The 20,278-nt window shown below is 36.0% G+C and overlaps 1 protein-coding gene across 2 annotated transcripts in view; it reads left to right on the forward strand.

Annotated features, from left to right (window-relative positions):
* Nucleotides 1-20,278, forward strand: part of LOC124352939 (intraflagellar transport protein 56) — a 46,342-nt gene that overhangs the window by 15,173 nt on the left and 10,891 nt on the right. For both annotated transcript variants that reach the window (XM_046802673.1, XM_046802674.1), the window contains 4 exons: nt 671-863; nt 1,930-2,085; nt 10,029-10,139; nt 19,960-20,157. In XM_046802673.1, the coding sequence (XP_046658629.1) occupies nt 671-863; nt 1,930-2,085; nt 10,029-10,139; nt 19,960-20,157 (658 nt within the window). The remainder of the gene's footprint in view (nt 1-670; nt 864-1,929; nt 2,086-10,028; nt 10,140-19,959; nt 20,158-20,278) is intronic.

Genomic DNA, 20,278 nt, shown 5'->3' on the forward strand with positions numbered 1-20,278 from the left:
AGTACCTGGCCCTGAACGTGTATGTGGCTCTTTGCTACTACAAGCTGGATTATTACGACTTGTCACAAGAAGTGATGTAACGTTGTGGTTGCATGGAGTATCTGGCCCAGATAGTGTATGTGGCTCTCTGCTACTACAAGCTGGATTATTATGATGTGTCACAAGAAGTAATGTAACAGTTTGGTTGCAGTGAGTACCTGGCCCTGAACGTGTAAGTGGCTCTTTGCTACTACAAGCTGGATTATTATGATGTGTCACAAGAAGTTATGTAACAGTTTGGTTGCAGGGAGTATCTGGCCCTGAACGTGTATGTGGCTCTCTGCTACTACAAGCTGGATTATTATGATGTGTCACAAGAAGTTATGTAACAGTTTGGTTGCAGGGAGTATCTGGCCCTGAACGTGTATGTGGCTCTCTGCTACTACAAGCTGGATTATTATGATGTGTCACAAGAACTTATGTAACAGTTTGGTTGCAGGGAGTATCTGGCCCTGAATGTGTATGTGGTTCTCTGCTACTACAAGCTGGATTATTATGATGTGTCACAAGAAGTTATGTAACAGTTTGGTTGCAGGGAGTATCTGGCCCTGAACGTGTATGTGGCTCTCTGCTACTACAAGCTGGATTATTATGATGTGTCACAAGAAGTTATGTAACAGTTTGGTTGCAGGGAGTACCTGGCCCTGAACGTGTATGTGGCTCTTTGCTACTACAAGCTGGATTATTACGACGTGTCACAAGAAGTATTGGCAGTTTACTTGCAGAAATACCCAGACTCAGCCATTGCCATCAACCTCAAGGCTTGCAACCACTTCCGGCTATACAACGGCAAGGCTGCAGAGACTGAGATCAAGACGCTTATGGTGTGCTCTTTTCACTTGTTTTGTACTTAGTAGAATGCGAGTGTAATAAGGAAGCATGAATTCCATATAAAATCTATTTTCTACCCACACATATTGTGTATAAACCCCAATATTATTGTATAAAAAAATTCATTTACATATTTACAATGTGAACGATTCGAAGTGATTCTCATGAAAACATGTGTTAATGCCTGTTTGTATGTTATCAAAATTTCAACTATGACATTATAACCAGTCCAAAGATTAAATTTTAATTTTGGGCTAAATAATATTGAAATCGTGAAAGACTACAATGGTATTGTTTTGATTAAGTTTGTGTAATGTAAGTCTAATTTATAAACTTTAGCTTAAAAAAAACTTATTTTTATTACATTTAAAAATATTAGATGTATTGAAATATGTATATTGTATTTAAGCTAAAATATTTATTAAATATATCATAACTTTAAACAAATTCAAAGTAAAAAAGTCTGTAGGGATGTGAATAACATATTGACTATTTGTAGTTAATTTTGTGTGGTAATAAACAGTATAAACCAAATCAGTTTATAATTTTATAATATTAAAAAAGAGCTAGGTGGAATTTAAATTATGGGGTCCTAAACACAATGTTCCAAAATAGATATTTTAGAATGCTCTGGATTATAAAAATTACTTAACAATATAATATGTATTGTATAAAAGGATAATCTGTGCTATGCTTTGGAAGAATTTACTGTAGAATGAGCCTAATATTTCAGGCCCATTCTGTTGTTTGCTATTGTTCAAGATGGCATCTTACTATCAAAGTCTAGTTTGTAACTTACAGCAAAAGTGCAACAAAAACGGCAATTCCAGAACAGGTAAACTAACTGATCTGTTAGCAAAGACTCCGCATATGAATTTCATACTCCTTTGATTGTCTATTTGTGTCTACTCTATCCTATTTATTTCCTTGAATAAAAAAACTGTATATGCTCTTAAAAATAGTGACACATAATAAATTTGTTTGTTTGTGTATGTGTTTAATGATTTACAAAACAAGCCGGGGATTAAAGGTTCTATGTTTGTTTTGAAAATTTCACAGGATCAGAGTTCGTCTTCGTTCAGTTTTGGCCACGACCTGATCCGACACAACATTGTGGTGTTTCGAGGAGGGACTGCAGCCTTACAGGTGCTGCCACCTCTAGTAGACGTCATTCCTGAGGCTAGGCTGAATCTTGTAATCTATCACTTGAAGCAGGTAGGTCATATAATTATTGTTGTGGTTTAAAATAGAAATAGCTGTTATATATTACAAAAAAAGAAACACTGTACAATTTATTTCTCATGCATGTGAACAACACAACACATATGTAATATTGTAAAAAATGTGTAATAAGTTAAGTTGTAATAACACTAAAGTTAAAGTTGTCTAATTCAACATGCAAGAATAAAGAGAGCATTCAAGTAGTGTAACAAGCCCAGAAACACTGTTACTTGGAACATGCAAACATAAGGACTAAAAAATAACAACAAAATATGTACCTAAGTATACAACACGTTGTACCTCTGCACAGTAAATACGCTTTAATAAAAAAATACATTTTAATACCTGGAAACTAAATGAAATCCAAGAAGACATATTATTATTATGTAGACACACCAATAACTGCAACTTATCTATTAAGAAAAAATTCCAATCTAAAAGCTTTAAACACAAATATACGATACTGAAGGAGCCAGCCAGCGTGAACCCTGTATAAGCAACTGTGTCCCCCCTTTATTCCATGCTAGAGCGTGTGGTACAGTCAGCGCCAAACAAGTGTGGTGCTGTGGTTGTTTGTCAATTGTTTCACTACGTGTACTGAGTTGTATTTCTTTTCGTGCTTGTTTGTTTGCTCAGATTTTTAATCATAGTTTTATTCATACACTTTGACCAAAATGGTCAAACTGCATGGCTACTCCTCCAGCTTTTGTTTGAAAGTTAGGCGGCGAAGTGTACAACAGCCAGTTAAGAGAAATGATTTCCAAAGTTATGGATTTTATGAACGCTGAAAATTTTTTAATAAGCGTTTAGAAGATGCGTGAACGAGTTCAAGCAGCAAGTGGCACGTCAAATTTTATGCAAACCAGATTAACTGTGCAAAAAAGGACAATAGTACAAGGTGGTGTTTCTTCATAATTCAAAACTCCTAACAAAAAAAATGCCTAAGACATGTAATGTCTCGTTGATTTTTATATAAGTATGGTAAGGCGTATTGTAAACAGTTTATAGAAAAATGTCTTCCGACTGTCAAAAAAATTCAGACAAAAATGCAAGCTGATATGAACTTTACAGGTTCCAGAACCAGCGCACAACGGATTCTTACATGAATGAGCTACAATTGGATAAAATCAAAAACCAATAAAAAGATATTGATGGAATCCCATGACATGTCCTATCAAAGATGTGTTAAAAAAATTACCAAGTATCAAGCATGAGTCACACATTGACTCTTCTTATGTAGCAAAAATAGATGGTTTGACAATTCAAATGCCAGTGTTGCTGTGGCTATCAATAAAGGGACTCGCCTTATAATCTTACATGCAGGTGGAGAAATGGGCTTTATTACAATACAATACAATCTTTATTTACAAATTCCTTGGAGAATTGTAAGGGCATCAAAATATCTTTTACAGTGCATAATATATATACAAGTTTTAGTTGAGTTCAAGGAATTCCTCCAATGAGTAGAATGGGTGATCTTCAAGCCATTTTCTTAGCATGTGCTGGAAGTTCTTGCCTTGAAGTTTCCTTATCTCGGGAGGTAGGTGGTTGTGCAGTTTTCTTCCAATGTAGGTTGGTTTTCTCTCGTACAGTGACATGTGGTGGGTCGGTAGGTGATATAGTTCAGCACCCCTTGTGTTGTACTGATGGACATCACTGTTTTTTTGAGGGTTTTCATTACAGGTGCTGGAGATCACTGCTTCAATATAGAGATTCACAACAGTCAAGATTTTAAAAGTTTTAAATGCTGTTCTGCAGCTGTCATTGTAGTGTAATTCTGCTAGGGCTCTGATGGCTTTCTTCTGAATTTTAAGGACTCTCTCTAAGTTAGTCTTTGAGGTTCCACCCCACACAACCAGACCATAGCGGAGATGGGACTCAAAAACTGCAAAGTACCCAGTCCTGGCAGTGTTTGTATCACAAGAACTTGCAATGCGTTTTACTGCAAAGTAGCCAGTGTTAAGCTTTTTGCATAGGCTGTCCAAGTGAGGCACCCATGTCAGATTTTTGTCTAGCGTAACACCCAGAAACGTAGTATGATTCTTCATTTCCACATTTGGGATGTGTTCAACTATCTCTGCTCGCCTTCCAAAAGCAACTTGTAGTGTCTTTGTAGTGTTTACTGCCAGATCATTTTTACTACAGTATTCATATGCTTTTTTTACTGAAGTGAGACAAGATGATGTTAGATTTTCTGACTTGGAGTTTTTTAGGACCAGGGTGGTGTCATCCGCGTACATAAGAGTGTGACATTGATTTCCTATGTACTGAGGCATATCATTTGTGAAAAGGATGAACAAGACTGGGCCGAGAACTGATCCTTGTGGCACTCCTCGGTTGACTGGTAAGAGACCTGACTTGGTTTTTCCTGTTACCCCATTTGTTGTTTGTTTGAGTTCAACTAGCTGACTTCGACCCATGATATAACTTCCGAACCACTTTTTAGCTGTTCCTGTTATTCCAAGAAATTCTAGTTTTTGCAGTATGAGCTCGTGCCCCAGGCAATCAAAGGCCTTACTGAAGTCGAGGAATATGCTTGTTGTTAGTTTACCTTCTTCGAGATTGTCAATTATGGTTTCAACCATGTCGATCATTGCAGTAGTTGTTGATTTCCCCCTTAGGAATCCATGCTGTGAAGTTGTGATTAAGTTGTGCTGTGTACAGTACTGTAGGAGTCTTTTTAGGACAATTTTTTCTATAACCTTGGAGAATGTGGAAATAAGTGATATCGGTCGGTAATTACTAACTTCCTGTTTTGATCCACCTTTAAATTTCGGGTATACTATGGACAGCTTTAGGTTTGTTGGGAACTCTCCGGCTTTGAATGATCTGTTAGTTATATTTACCAGAGGTTTAATTAATTCATTTGAGCAGAACTTCAGCATTTTAGATGAGAATTCATCAAAACCAGCGGAGTTTTTTTGTTTTTAATTCCTGAATTGTGAATTTAACTTCTTTCTCTGTTGTGGGAGCTAGTGTAGTCATTGAAGAAACATTGTTTGTAGGGTATGGGTTGAGTGGTGGTAAGTTTGAGATTTGTTGGTTCATATTAGCTTTTTTAAGCGTGTTTTCAGCCACATTTATGAAGAAGCTATTAAAGTGTTCCGCTAGCTTTTTAGAATCTTTGGCCAGCTCTTCATTGATTTTTAATTCTATTTTTTTACAGTCTGCTGCTTTAGTTGTTGACCATATATTCTTAATTACGTCCCATGTAGCTTTTGATTTGTTATCAGCTGTATTGATATGGTTTGTGGAAGCTTCTTTCCTCAAAGTTTTAAGCCTTAGGTCGTAAAGTCTTTTTCTTTCTGCAGTTATTGCCTTGTCGGCCTTATTCCCTGAAAGCTCATAGGTTCTCAGTGCTTTAAGATATTCTTCCTTTAGTGTGTTGGCTTCTTGGTCTTCAATTGTCTTAGTTTTTCTTCTCTTAGTCTGGCTTTTTTTCGTGGGCATGATTATTAAGACCGGTTTGACTACAAAACTGGCGATTATGACGACAACATGAATCACAAAACATACGTTAAATGGTTAACAGAAAAGTTAATACCAAATCTTCCAGAAAAAAATGTAGTAGTCATAGGTTGTGCTTCGTATCAAATTGTTCAAATGGGTAAGAGCCCTACCTCTAATAAAAAATATGTAGTAGACGATATATTAATTTGATATGGACATGAGATTTTAAGACTGCCTCCTTATCATCCAGAGTTGAATTCTATTGAGGAATCTGGGCGGATGTCAAAAATTGGGTTGCTGCAAATGAGATTAACTTAAAATTGCTGATGTTGAAAATCTAGCTAAGCAAAAATTTTAAAATGTTGTTTCTTGAAGATTGGAAGAAGGATTGTGAAAATGCAAAGAAACATTAACAGGGGCTTATTAGATGTCAAAAATCCTTGAGAGTTCTATCGATTTTTTGTAATTTATTTGAAAGGGAATGCAGTCATGAAGATTATTTAGTGATTCAGAATGTAGTGATAAATCTGAAGCTGAGAAATATATGTCAGGTGTGGAGGAGCTTCAAACAGGTAATTTAACAGTGCAAATATTGTACTATATTTTAAAATGTAATAAAGGCTACTTCTTAAATGTAATAAGTTTTATAACAAAACAGTTCTTTTGTTTTTTCATCAGCTCATAATTTGCAAAAGAATACTTAAATTTTTATCAAAATTTAACAGGCCACATGTTTATAGAGATAGAGACATGCGAGCGAGTCTTGGTGTCATTCAAGGTAGACATACTAAGAAAACATCGTCGGTTTGTTTATTGACTATATATGGTTGTGCCGCAGAAGGGGTTGTTGGTGGGTGATGGGGATGGCACTGCAAACACGAATACTCCCCTCTCCATAGTTCATACTAGCTGGCTTCCTTAGTACTATTAACTCAGCAAAATTACTTCTTTGTATAATAGCCTTTTTACACATGATTATTTTTGACGTAAAGTATCAGTCAAAATGTTAAAAACTAATATAGTTTAGTCTTGACTCTGAAAAATGTTGTATGACCCAAAGAAACAGCTAAACTTGTAAAAACTGTTTTGTTTTTATACATGAACCTATTAACAAGAGGAGTCCAGACAAGAATTGACGCACCAAAACTTTTTTATTTCTTACTAACGGGAGAAGAAAGTCCAGTCAAACCTTGTCCAGTATTTCAAACCGTTAAAAACCACAATATAAATATCTCAAATTATCTTGTGGTGTCTGAAAAATAGGTGATAAATATTTTGGGAATATATGAGAACTACAATAAGGGGTGACACAGCAAATGTCTGAACTGGCTTAATAAATTGATAGTGAACAGGCAGTGAAGCTGTAAAACCCCAAACATATAAACCTATAAAAACAGGCTTAATCAATAATTTGTTTTATGATAAATGTGACACAATAATATTAAGTGACTTTATTAGAACTAGAACAGAGTATTGTTTAAAACAGATTATGTGACATATCAACTAATGGGGATGGTAAGCTTGAAATGGCTGCCAAAGTAAGAGTAGAAAGCATTTAAAGAAAATAGAAGACATATTCAGAGCTAATAGAATGTCAAAAACAGCTGGATAAAGAAAAAAAATTAATTGGAGTTGGAATTGATTTTTGATGACTATGATATAATCAGACTGGTTATTGATGCTTACATAAAGAAAGTTGAAGAAGAAGAACAAAAAATAAAACATCGGATCAGCTCTCCCATTAATTTCTTAAACATCCTCAGGCCTATCCAATATTGGCTTGATTACTGATAATATTTTAAATCTCTCAAGCATTAACAATATTCAATTTCAACTTCTCCAGCTTTCCTCTTCAGTGGAGAAAACATCACCATCCTCCTACAAAACTAGATTAAGGTGAAACATATGAGGACTTGTTTAAAAAACTGAACTGTAGCTACCCCACCACAAACCAGTATAAAACCGGTGATTCCAAACAAAGAAGAAGCTGAAGCTTCTGGTGCTTTTTTTAGAAACAAGATCAACCAAATGGAAAAACAGAACTCAAATCATCACATAAATTCAAAGAGAACAATATTGTAATTCTAGATAAAAACATTGAAAGGCAACATACAGGTCCATCCCAACCATTCTTAGCTCTGTTAATTCAGGTACAGTTATACTTATCAAAGATGGACTAAATAATGACACACTCATACATACTAGTATTATCAACTATAAAATGGTTTCTGAGTTAGGAGAAAGGCCCACATAAAAAGGAGGTGTGGCCATTTACAAACATGGCAACTTTGGAGGTGAAGTCGAAAGCCTTAGTAAGGGACTAGTTTGTGAAATAACAGGAATCATAGTGCATGCAACAAATAAAAACGTTTATGCATCCTTGGGAGATATTGTCCACCTAGTGCATCTGTGAAAGATGCCTTTGATATTCTGACTACCCTTCCTGGCAAGATTTCTCAAGCAAATGGTGCTATCTGTCAGGTTGGAGATCTCAACATAGACAGGTTAGGCAATTCATGGAATGAGAAGGCACAGCCCTTGATAGCCTTTTTGCTTCTTATGACTAGACTGGACCTTCCACCAACTCAATTGCCACCAACAGAATTGCCAATACCTCTGTCCCTTCAATTGACATGGTCTACAACAACCTTGATCTAAGTAGTGTCAATGTTAACATATTTCATTCATATCTCCTCGATCATACAGGCCAACTTAGAAAACTGAATGTTCTTGTTGAGCTAAAAAGCCTACCAACTAACCCTAGAATACATCTAAATGCAAAAAATCTTTCAAGCTTACAGGACTTGCACTAAAAAGCTGGGAAAAGGTCTCAAGCTGAAGAAGCTTATTCAGAATTCATTGGCACCTTTACAGCAGCCCTTAACTTAGCATGTCTCTTAAAATATTTGTTCTAAATCAAAACATTTGTGTACAAGATCCGTTTTTTTTTTTTTTTTAAGGAAGATTGTTCATTGCAGTACAAGAGAAGTTCTCCCAAACCAACAATCCAGAGGACAGGTTAGACTTCATCCCAAAAAAAGAAAGACTATGACTTAAAGCTAGGTGTTCTCAGAAGGATAACAATAATGTAGACCACATTACTAAGTCCAGGCATAAATAAAAATCTCTTTAAGACCTGATCAACAGATAGCAAGTATAAAAAAACAGGTGAATGATATCACATGGTAGCTTAACATATCAGGGTAATGCTATAAACAACATTGTTCAGGTAGCGAGAATGTTTAATGACTTTTCATAGCAAACTGCTAGAGAAACTTGAAAAAAATAATAACCCTACCAACCAATATTAATGTATCTAGCCAAACTGATTGTCTACTGACTACTTTCCAGATAACAAATCCAACTAAGGTGTGCAAAATCCTTCTTTTATCTTCAGCAGGAGTAGATGAAGTTACATCAAGAATGTTTAAGACATGCAACAATTAATTATGTGATCCACTCAGTGATATTCCCTTCAAAGGTGAAGATGCAAAAGGATATCGCTTTTATCAAAAAAGTAACATTCATGAGCATTAAAATTTTAGACCAATATCCCATTTGTCAACATTCTCCAAAGTTTTAGAAAAATTGTATTTGGTATGCTCCTAAATAACCAATAATAATCAATAATTTTAATTGATAGACAGCATGGTTTTCTGGCTGGAAAATCTACCACTACAGCTCTGACTGATTTACTTCAGCGTATAATTGATATTATTGAAGTAAACAATACTGTTACCAGAACATTTCTCTTTTTAAGGTGAGCATTAGACTGCTTGGATCATTAATTGTTCATGGTTAAAGACTAACTGGGTATTAAGGAGACAGCACTGTTCCAGAGATACCTGAGTGGATGGGAGCATGTAGTGACAATAATACAATCAATGGAGTGACTAAAAAAACAACATCCCCACCACAGTCTATGTCTCTAGATGTGCCTCAAGGCTTTGTTCTGGGTCCTGAAGCAAAATCAGATATGGGATAATACTCTGGAGGGCATCAAATATCAACCTCCAGCAAGTAATGATCCAATAGAAATGAGTGGTAACTTTACCTCAGGACAGCTGTAAAGTAGCCTACAAGAATCTAAATATCCTTACCGTCAAAGCTCGTTACATACATTAGTCATCATGTACTAAGCTGTCAATCTCAACTTGACTTGAAACAATCACCGTGGTCGAACAATCAGATATGGATATGACTTAAATCTACCAGCTCACAGGACTGTATTCTTTGCCAAGAAACTGTTGTATACTGGATGAAGACTGTTAAATGCTCTCACAATCACTCATATCAATGAATAAGAAGAATCTCAGTAGAATACTGCATTGCTGGGTCATGGAAAAATCCGTCTACACAATCAATGACACCCTGGACTTCAAAAATGGAGAATGAAATTTTCTATTACTTGTATTTTTGTGTGTGTAAATTATACCTTTTCTGAACTTGATGTTTATGAATAGTTTTCTGTATTCATTCTGTTTCAGGAAGAATACAAAGAGGCGTTTCTATTGGTGAAAGATCTTGAACCATCAGTGCCCCAAGAGTACATACTGAAGGGGGTTGTTAACGTGGCCATTGGACAAGAATCTGGATCTGTAAGTATGTATGTATTTATGTGAAAACTTATTTCATAGTGAGTAAACCTCAAAGTCTTATGTAGATTTGAAAGCATAATTCAGTAGTGTTAAAGCTGAAAAGCAATGTTATGGGGTTTGTTTTAAACGAAACACTCAGCGAATATTGAATCTACTAAATTTTTAATTATATTATAAATAAATCTAAATACGTATAATATCTTAAAACTAGGCTGATTTTAAATGGACTATTGTTTATAAAACTGTCACAATAGCACTATTAACTATATTATCCATCTTATTTAACTATATTACACATGAGTCTATTTAACACCGTCACAGTCAATAATTATTAATACAATTCCTGCCGTCATGAGTATTACCACTATTTCTGTCACTTCACAAGTTCATTTCTGGAGCTCAACTCACTTGCTGCGCTACAGCACCTTATAAGGTTATTGGTGCTTCCAGGACATACAAGTTCTAGAACTTATTAGACAAGTGAAGAAGAGTCACAGTGCCCACCCATCGCTCATGTAAAGAAAGGTGAATGGGTCAGATAAAGAAACTGCCTCAACCCACAGGGCGTTCTCTCTGCAGCAATGCTATTCATGTATTATCCATTTTTGTATTGTCAGGGATCTTGATGGTTCAGTCACATTTCATTGTATCATAGGTTGACCTGTTTATCTGGAACATTCTCGTAACGCTAACAAGAGTACATCAATAAGTCCATTTTATTATAGTCACTAGATTTCTCTTATTTTTTTATAACTTTTTAAAAAACTGGTTCTACCACACGCAACAATCCCCTTCCTTATACAGAGCCTGAACTCACACTAAAATAGTTTAGTCATTGAGGGAGGAACAATTCTCACTGGTCAGCCAAACCGTTTTTCAATATACTGTTTAAATTACAAACAGTAAGAGGGATGTAGCTGTGCGTGTGAACGGAGCAGGCCAAAGTTGTAAAGTCATGTGTAAAACACAAGTCTATGTTTAATCATTAGCGAGCAAGGAAGGTAAGCGACAGCAGTGCCTCTATGTTTACAGAAACACAAGCAGTTCTCTCCCACGCCATGCCTCACCACTATCCTTGTTGGCCAATGTCATGGGCACAGTTACTCGCCTCCTACTGTAAAGAATCAAAAAGCTTTATTGTCATTGAGTCAGTGGCGTATATAGAAAAATATTTTGGGGGGGCTGAAATACCGGGGGGTCGGGGGGTATGGAATACCCCCCAGTTAGAAGGGGGGTCCGGGGGCCCCTCCCCCGGGAAAATTTTGCCAATTTAAGTCTTAAAAAACACAGGTTTAAGGTTTTTTGGCATGTATAAAATGCTAAAATGGAAAGAATGAAAATCACTCTTTCGGAGAGATTTTTAAGTTTTTCAAGGCGAGTTTCCCTTCTTTTTCGAGCAGGTTTCACTTTTCCATTTTAGCGTTATTATGTTTATATAGAAGGACCTGTATCCTTTGTATATTATTTTTGTATAAAATTAAAATTCAAAACTTAAGTGTCTGCTAGTTTGGTAGTTTTCAGTTGTTAAAATAGAAAATAATAGAGGCTATAAAGTCCTATTTTTAAAATCTTTTGGTTTAAAATAGTTGTTATACAAAGAAATATATTGTCCTACGTATCTAAAACACAACACCACACCACAATATTATAAGTTTTGAAACTAATAAATGTTGACTATATACTATATTTATTTTAGCAATTGAATTGTTATTTTTAGTTTTTTTTAATTTTACCTTAATGAAATCAGAAATAGTAATTTCAGTATGCACACAATTCAAAATATTTATATCGTTAAAAAACTAAAATCTCAAACAGCCTTCCAAGCTACAATAACCAGTTATTGTAGGCCTACTTTATGAACTGTTACAAGGGAAGAAAATGTAATATAGCTAAAAGTATTCATGAAACACTGTTTATTGTCATTTTACAAAACAAAATCCAAATTTCTAGACTTCAGTGAAAATTGTTTTTAAAACTTCCTCATCAGTTTATGGTAATGTCTCTATGAATAGATAAAAGTGCAAGACCATTCAACCTGTTTTCCGAAGTTTTGTTTCTCAGATACGTTTTAAAAGTCTTCGGAGAGATGAAAAGCTCCTTTCTGCAGAAGCCACTGAAACGGGTTAAAACCGCTAACAATTTCAAAATATTAAACATGTTTGGGAAATAGTCTTTATCACATTTTTCAAGAGCAGAAATTTGCAGTTTTTTTGGCAAACTTTCTTTTTCTTCACGATTCCACTTTTGTTTCCACAGTAGAAATTCACTTCGTACCTCATCTCTGAAAGATAGATCTTTTTCATAAAACGTCAGGGCAGGTTCCAGGGATGAAAATTCCGTTTTAATGCAGTGCTCAGGAAAAACATTCTGTAGTGAGTCGATTACTTCCCTGTGGTTTTTAAAACGCATCCTGAAGTGAACAGCAGAAAATCGTCAAGGTATGGTATATACACTACACGCCGGTAGTATTCTTCCACGTTGTATAAGGAGTATTGCAGCGATTAGTTTTTGCTTGCGACATGTACGGGGGGTTTCCTCTTTGATACCTAATTTGTCAGTGCTTACTTTTAGCTCACTGAACAAAGCCTGGAATGTCTCTTCTGCTTTGCTTCGCCTTTTCCTTTACTAGTTCCAATACATTGGAAATCTGTTTTGTTGGCTTGAGCAAGATCTATATCTTTCTTTTGGAGCATCTCTGAAAGGCGGATAGTCAAAGAAAGCAAGTTGTTCAAAATAAAAAGACATGCAACAAACTGAAAACTGGTCACGGAGGCAATTAGTGTGTGTGCTTTTACAGAAGCTTCTGCAGTCGATTCTTCTTCAATAGTTGATAGAGCGGTAATTATAGGCTCCAAAGCTTCTTTAAACATTATAACTGAATCGTGGCGTTTGCACCCAGCGAGTCTCACACAGACATATAAGTTTTTTTTCTTTTCATCTCAGGGCAGCATTCAGAAATACTTGACTTAAGTAATCGCAGTTCTCTTAGCTGACTTGTGAAAGAAACTACACACCTCACTGATGACACCCATACAATTCCTTATCATAGGGATTTTTGATGCATCAGATAGACATAAGTTAAGAGAGTGAGAGGAACAATGTGTGTATATGGCTGAGGGTACTTTTTCACTTATGTATGCTTGTACCCCTCTGAACTGGCCACGTCATGACAGAAGCCCCATCATATCCTTGACCACGTAAATTGTTTAAATCAAGTCCAAGACTGGTTAGACTTGACATTAATGTATTGGCTAAACCTTGAACCTGTTTTACATCATACACGGGTACAAAAAGCCAGAAAATCTTCCCTAATTTTAAACAATTCCTCGTCAACATATCGGACACAGAGGGAAAATTGTTTCAATTTGGCTAATGTCTGTTGTCTCATCTGCTAATACTGAATAAAATAACAGATTTTCTCACGTTGGATACAATTTTTGACTGTATTTGGGAACCAAAAATACCTATAATTTTCATTTTGGATAACAGAACTAGTATACATAGTTTTGCCACCACCAGTTTCTAGCTGTGTTTTAAGATTATTGTCCCCGTAATTAGCCCTGTACCTTAATAAAGAGCGAAAATTACCATCATTTTGTATAGGCTCGTCAAGATCCACTCTTCCACCATCACGATGCCCTCTAAGAGCAATTTGTTGCCTTCCACAAAATCTAATTGTCTGGATTATCGGTATAATTCTATTTTTGTTTTCCTGAACATTCATTTTTCTCTGCATGTTGATACTGTTTTATCACACTTTCTGTTTTCCATGTACTAAGGATTTTACGTCTTCCAGCCATTAACATATGCAGTTTTATGATATTGTTTATTTTCATGTTGCATGAAAACCTCCCTAGCTTTCTTAAGCTTTGTAGTAAGTGGTTTTGATACTAATACTCCCTAAACTCTGATGGTTTCCTTCCCACCTGTGTTGTGTGAGAAAAAAACACAATATTTTACACAGGGCCCCTTCCTTTGCTTCCGAATAAGCTAACCATTTGAAGTCTTTCCAACCACTTATATTGAAAACTTCTGTTATTTTCAACTTTAGGAAATTCGTAACTACGTTGAGGCTTCCAACAGTTCTCAATAATTGAAATTTTCTCTTCATTTTGAAGTGAAAAGGAAGTTGGGGAGCAGTAATGACCAATATCATTGATATTGTGAACTAACAAAGTGTGATTACTCTCGTTAAGGTTATGTTTCAATTTCACCTTGTGATCCTTGATCTCAACAACGCCTGCCAGTTGATGTAGCACAAGTGGAGGGACTCGGTGTTATTTCAAACGATGTCTGCTCGTCGATCTCAGACGAAACACGTTTTTTTCTTCACGAAAAAAGCTTGAATCGAACTCTGTCCTCTTCATTTTAAATGTTTAATGTAGCCTATGTACTTCACACGTAAACTGTCAACTATAAAGTAATCAGATCATGTTTAAATAACGCGACAACAAAACATATCACTTGATAACAGTCACTACAATCACAGCACATATGCATACAGCACTTAAAATGTCACCACGGGTGATACGCACTAGACAACAGCAGACAATGGCGTGGTAGTGCGGAATGAGGTCAGGTGTGGTGGGAGTGGGTGGGGGGGTTGTAGGAGGAGGAGGGTTTGCTAGGCAGCGGGGCCGCGGCGACACGTCATCGTCATAATACGCATGCCTGGCGCTGGCACTACACGAGCGGCCGACGCGACAGTCAGGAGCGTCAGGCTACCTCGCACTCTTTACAGTTGCAACGCTTATTTGCATGCTTACAAAATATTAGTAATTTTCAACCTCTGAAAAAAAATAAATATTGAAATATTGTTAGGTAATCATAATGTATTCTTAAAATTCCACTATAAACTATAATACTAATGTAGTCGAAAGTATAGAAGCACAGCTTATTGAAAATAAAAATAAATTATCGTATATAAGTTATAATATTTTTTTTGTGTTTCAAATTTCGGGGGGGGCTCGAGCCCCCTGAGCCCCCCCCCCCCTTATATACGCCCTTGCATTGAGTACACAAGTGTACAATATAAATAGTCATAACCATAGTAAGCATGTACTATAATACTATTATAAACTAGATTACACTTGATATCTTTTCCTTTAATTGTTCACATATTTGTGGTCTGAAAAAAATAACATTGTTCTAGAGGTAAAAATTAAAATTTTATCAAATAAAATAAATCATTTATTAAATAAAAGTGCACAAAAGAGGAAGATAAAACAACTTAGTAGCACCAGTGTAACTAGAAAGCATCTACACTTAAAATTTAAACAATTAAAATGATCACTTAAACAACATTAATAAAAACAAAGTTACAAACAGATACAATAATTTTAAAAAATAACAAAGTTTACAGTTAAAATGTTAAGGTAATTGTATCGCAGGCAAAGAATTCATTAACTAAAAATAAATTCAGCATCTCCATGCAAGTAAAAAAAAATGCAAGAACATTCAACCTTCACAGGAGCAGCTAAAAATGACCAGAACCTGACTAAACTAAATACACACTCATCACTTCCAGCAAGTGATAACGAAGACTCTCAAATGATCCAAGTGAAAGTGATGGTACATAGAGAACAAAACTCTTTAATAAATGAAGCTGAAAATCTGAACAAACCCCCTCAGCAACCTATAAAGACACCACCCTGCACATCTAGAGTTAAAGCACCAAATGAAACATTTGAGGGATTTTTTGCTGAAAATATTGAATATTATAAGATAATAGACAAAATTTACAAAGACCAAGTATACTTTTCACCATCATACTCTTGATCTACAACCAAAAGATCTATTCCTGAAACTAGAATGGAAGAATCCAATTCAAACAACGAACCTCAAGTAAACAACTCTTTTTTAGCCCCTGCTCACCGGAAAATGGGAAATCTCAAATACAAATCAAGAGTTTTCAGAAAATGCCTCATTGCATCAAAGAACCCATAAACAATCCAAATTATCTCCTTGAACAAACCATTAATCACAAACATGTTTGGACATTACAACAAAATGTACAACCTGCTCAAGAACAGACAAAAGAAAGAACCCTCACTTTCCTACACCAAAACACAGACAGGATATCCAACAAAATAGAGCGTCTAAACACCCTTCTTTTTGAATTAAAACCAGACTTTGTGATCCTAACAGAACATGGACAAAAAATTGAATCACTGCAAAATACAAGACTTATTGGGTATATACTCACTGCCGAATACTGTAGGAAACACCACCAAAAGGGAGGAGCTGCTATATTTGCAAAAGAATCTTTAAACCATCATGTTGACATAATTGACACATACAATTGCAGTACAGAATTGGTAAGCGAAATAGCTATTGCTAAGATTACCCTTGGTAGGTCCCATCTCTTTCTTGTTGGAGTTTACAGAACAAATGGAAACCTGGAAGCCAGCCTGGAAATTCTAGCTGAAGCACTGGAAAGCATACCAACGAACCAACCAGTATTAATAATGGGTGATATTAACATTGACAGCCTGACCAAAAAGAATGACTACACTTTAATGAATGAAATCCTGACTAGTCACAACATCCATCGTCTTCAAGGACATCCATTGACTGTGTTTGTACTAACCTCAAACCAGAAAAGATTCACGTTGAGGTCATAAATATGGCCATCTCGGATCACACTGGTCAACTCTGCACCATTCAATGGAACAAACACATACCACCCCCACCTGCTACCGAGTGCAGAAACATGAGCAACAGAAATCTGCTTAACTTGAAAACTTTGCTCCGTCAGCAAGACTGGACATCAGTCTTCCATATGAATGATATAGAAGAATCATACAATAACTTTAACAGTGCCCTTTCTTTTACCATCAATTCAACTTGTCCCATAATAAAATTGAAAAAGAGGACCAAGCGGGCCATACAAACTTTAACTGACCCCATAGCAGTTCATCTGAGGAGGCAATTCACTGAAGCCCAAGATTTGTACAACACTACAGGAGATGAAACTGACAAAAGAAATCTAGCCCTTCTAAAAAAAAGAGTACGACCTACGACTAAAACATCTTAGACGCCAAGATAACATAAAAACAATTTCATCAGCAGATAATAAATCCAGTGCAATCTGGCAGGTTATAAACTCAGAGAGAAAGCCAAAAGAGGAAAAGCACCTTCCCGCAGCACTAGACGTACAGGGAAAACTCATAAGAGATCCCACAAAAATTGCAGATTATCTCAATAAATTTTTCATAAATGTAGCTGAAGATACTATACTAAACAGTAAACAGCCAAGAAACCACAAAATCCTACCAGCCCCAAACCCAGACATACCAAATTTCACACTGCACCACACAACCCGAAAAGAAATAGATCAAATTATCCAATCATTGAAAACTAAAACCTCAGCTGGATATGATAATGTCTCAACAAAACTTTTGAAAGTTTGTAAAGAAGAACTAATTGGACCTTTAATAACATAATAAATAAATCTTTTAATTCTGGAATATTCCCGACAGCACTTAAACTAGCCAAAGTGTACCCTAAATATAAGCAAGGATGCACTTCACAAGCAGCTAACTACCGCCCTATTTCATTAATACCCACCTTCTCCAAAGTTATTGAAAAATTGGTACTAAACAGATTGCTCCATCACATAATAACTAATCAACTTCTGACACCCCACCAACACGGGTTTTTGACTGGAAGGTCAACAACAACAGCTCTTATTAGCCTGGTGGAATTTTTAACAGACCAATTGGAAGAAGGTAACACAGCCACTGCCATTCTAATTGACTACAGTAAGGCATTTGACTGCCTTAGTCATGGACATCTCTTAGAAAAACTGACGACTTTTGGAATAAATGGAAAATCACATGACTGGATAAAAAGTTACCTGACAGGACGAAACCAAATGGTAGAAATAAACCACACCTCAAACAATTTAACACGTCAGATAAAGTCAGTACCACAGCCCATCACGCGTGGTGTACCTCAAGGCTCTGTATTAGGACCGGTCTTATACATTTTATACACAAATGACCTACCTAGCTTCATGCAAAATCTCGGACAAACGCTGATGTATGCAGACGATACAGTGCTCCTACTAGGTAAAAAAGAACCAGATCAACTTGAAATAGCTGCTTACACTGCTCTGAATATGGCTTTTCAATATAGTCATGGAAATGACCTTGTCGTAAATGAAAATAAAACTAAACAGCTGGTTCTAGGAAGACACAAGGAAATTGCAGGGAGACTACCAGAGCTGGAGTTAACAGACACTTCAAAGTACCTGGGCATAATAATTGACGACCGCCTTACATGGACAGATCACATAGACTCTCTGTGCAAAAAGTTGAGCACAGCATTATATGTAATTCGCAGGATAAAAAGTACATGTGACACAGCAACAGCCAAGACTGCTTACCACGCCCTATACGAAAGTCACCTTCGATATGGGATTGCTGCCTGGGGAGGCACCTCAGCGAATAACATGCAACGTCTCGTAGTCCATCAGAAGAGAGCAATCAGAATTCTTAGCAACCTCCAGCAAAGGGAATCCTGCAGGCATCCATTTAAAGATCTAAGAATTCTCACTGTTGTCAATCTCTACATCTTGGAAACTATCACCTTTCTCCATATTAAGTCACCTGAAGCAGCAAGAACCGGTGCACAATATCACAATTACAATACTAGGCATGCCACCAACTACCAACTCCCAGTACACCGACTCACTATGACAGAGAAGAAACCTACCTACGCAGGAGCAAAGTTATGGAACGCCCTCCCAGAACACCTTAAAAAGACTGAAAAACAGCAGTTTGTACGAAGACTGAAGAACTGGTTACTGGAGCATCCGTTTTACCAACTGAAAGAATTTTATGAGTGGACTAATAACAATGAATGTCAGCAGTGAAACAGTTTTATATTAACTTGACAAAATATTCCATAATAGACTTCCATGACTCTTGTTCTTATCTCTATGATAATGTACAACAGAATGTAAAAATTAAAAAAAAAAAATAAATAACAGTGTATAAGGGAGTTATCTTAAGCCAATTCTTAAAAACAATTTTAAATGTATTGATACTTGTTGTCCATGCACTATCAGGTAACTTATTGGAAAGTTGAACCTCCATAAAGCAGTGACATTTTAAATTTCTCAAGTCTTACATGAATTAAATTCAACATATGTTTGACCCTTGTCTTATAGTTATGGGTGTCATGGCGCATCTCATACTCATTCAAATTGTCTTTAACTTTAACTAAACAATAGTATATGTACATAGATAGTACAGTCATTATTAAGAACTCTTTAAAATTTGGTCTGCAAGATTCTCTACCCTTCACATTCTTTAGCAACCGTAAAGCTTGCCTCACAGAAATATACCATATGATAGAAGTGAGTGGAAAAAGGCAAAATATGATGTTAATAACATATATCTATTTACACACAAACTTAACCTACGTAAACATTATTTATCAGATCAGATTTAAATATTAATACTTGCCAAATTGTGTTTGAACTATTTTATACCCTTTTCAATTGATTTTTGAGATTTTCTTGGCATAAAACATAAACGATTTTTGGGCAATGCATTCAGGACTCCATTCAGTTCTGGGTACATTTTTATCCCTAAAAAGTCATATGGACAAAATTTTAAGTTTTAATTTCAGTCTGTTAGGTTGTTGTTGTGTTTATAGGGGAACAAACAAACTTGTTCTATCTACTTACTTTTTCTCTTACACTCACCCAACAATTAGATGGAAAAATAATGGTGTGACAGCCTGAAAATTAAGAGGTTATATAATAAAAAATAAATGTTCTTTACGTACTAAAATTATGTTTGGTTCCCAGAGGGAACATATCAAGGTGGCTCAGCAGTTCTTCCAGCTGGTAGGTAGCAGTGCCAGTGAGTGCGACACCATTCCTGGGCGACAGTGTATGGCCTCCTCGTTCTTCCTGCAGCGCCAGTTTGATGATGTCATGCTTTACCTTAGCTCCATCAAGAGCTACTACTGCAATGATGACAGCTTTAATTTCAACTACGCCCAGGTAAAGCATTTCATTGAGGATGAACAGTCAGATAACACATAGATCCAGAGTCATCAATTTAGTGATTTATAAACATTACTGAAATGTCCAAATACTATTTTAATAAGTCTTCTTTTTAAAT

This window comes from Homalodisca vitripennis, chromosome 1 (assembly GCF_021130785.1).
Source record: "Homalodisca vitripennis isolate AUS2020 chromosome 1, UT_GWSS_2.1, whole genome shotgun sequence".
NCBI lineage: Eukaryota > Metazoa > Arthropoda > Insecta > Hemiptera > Cicadellidae > Homalodisca > Homalodisca vitripennis.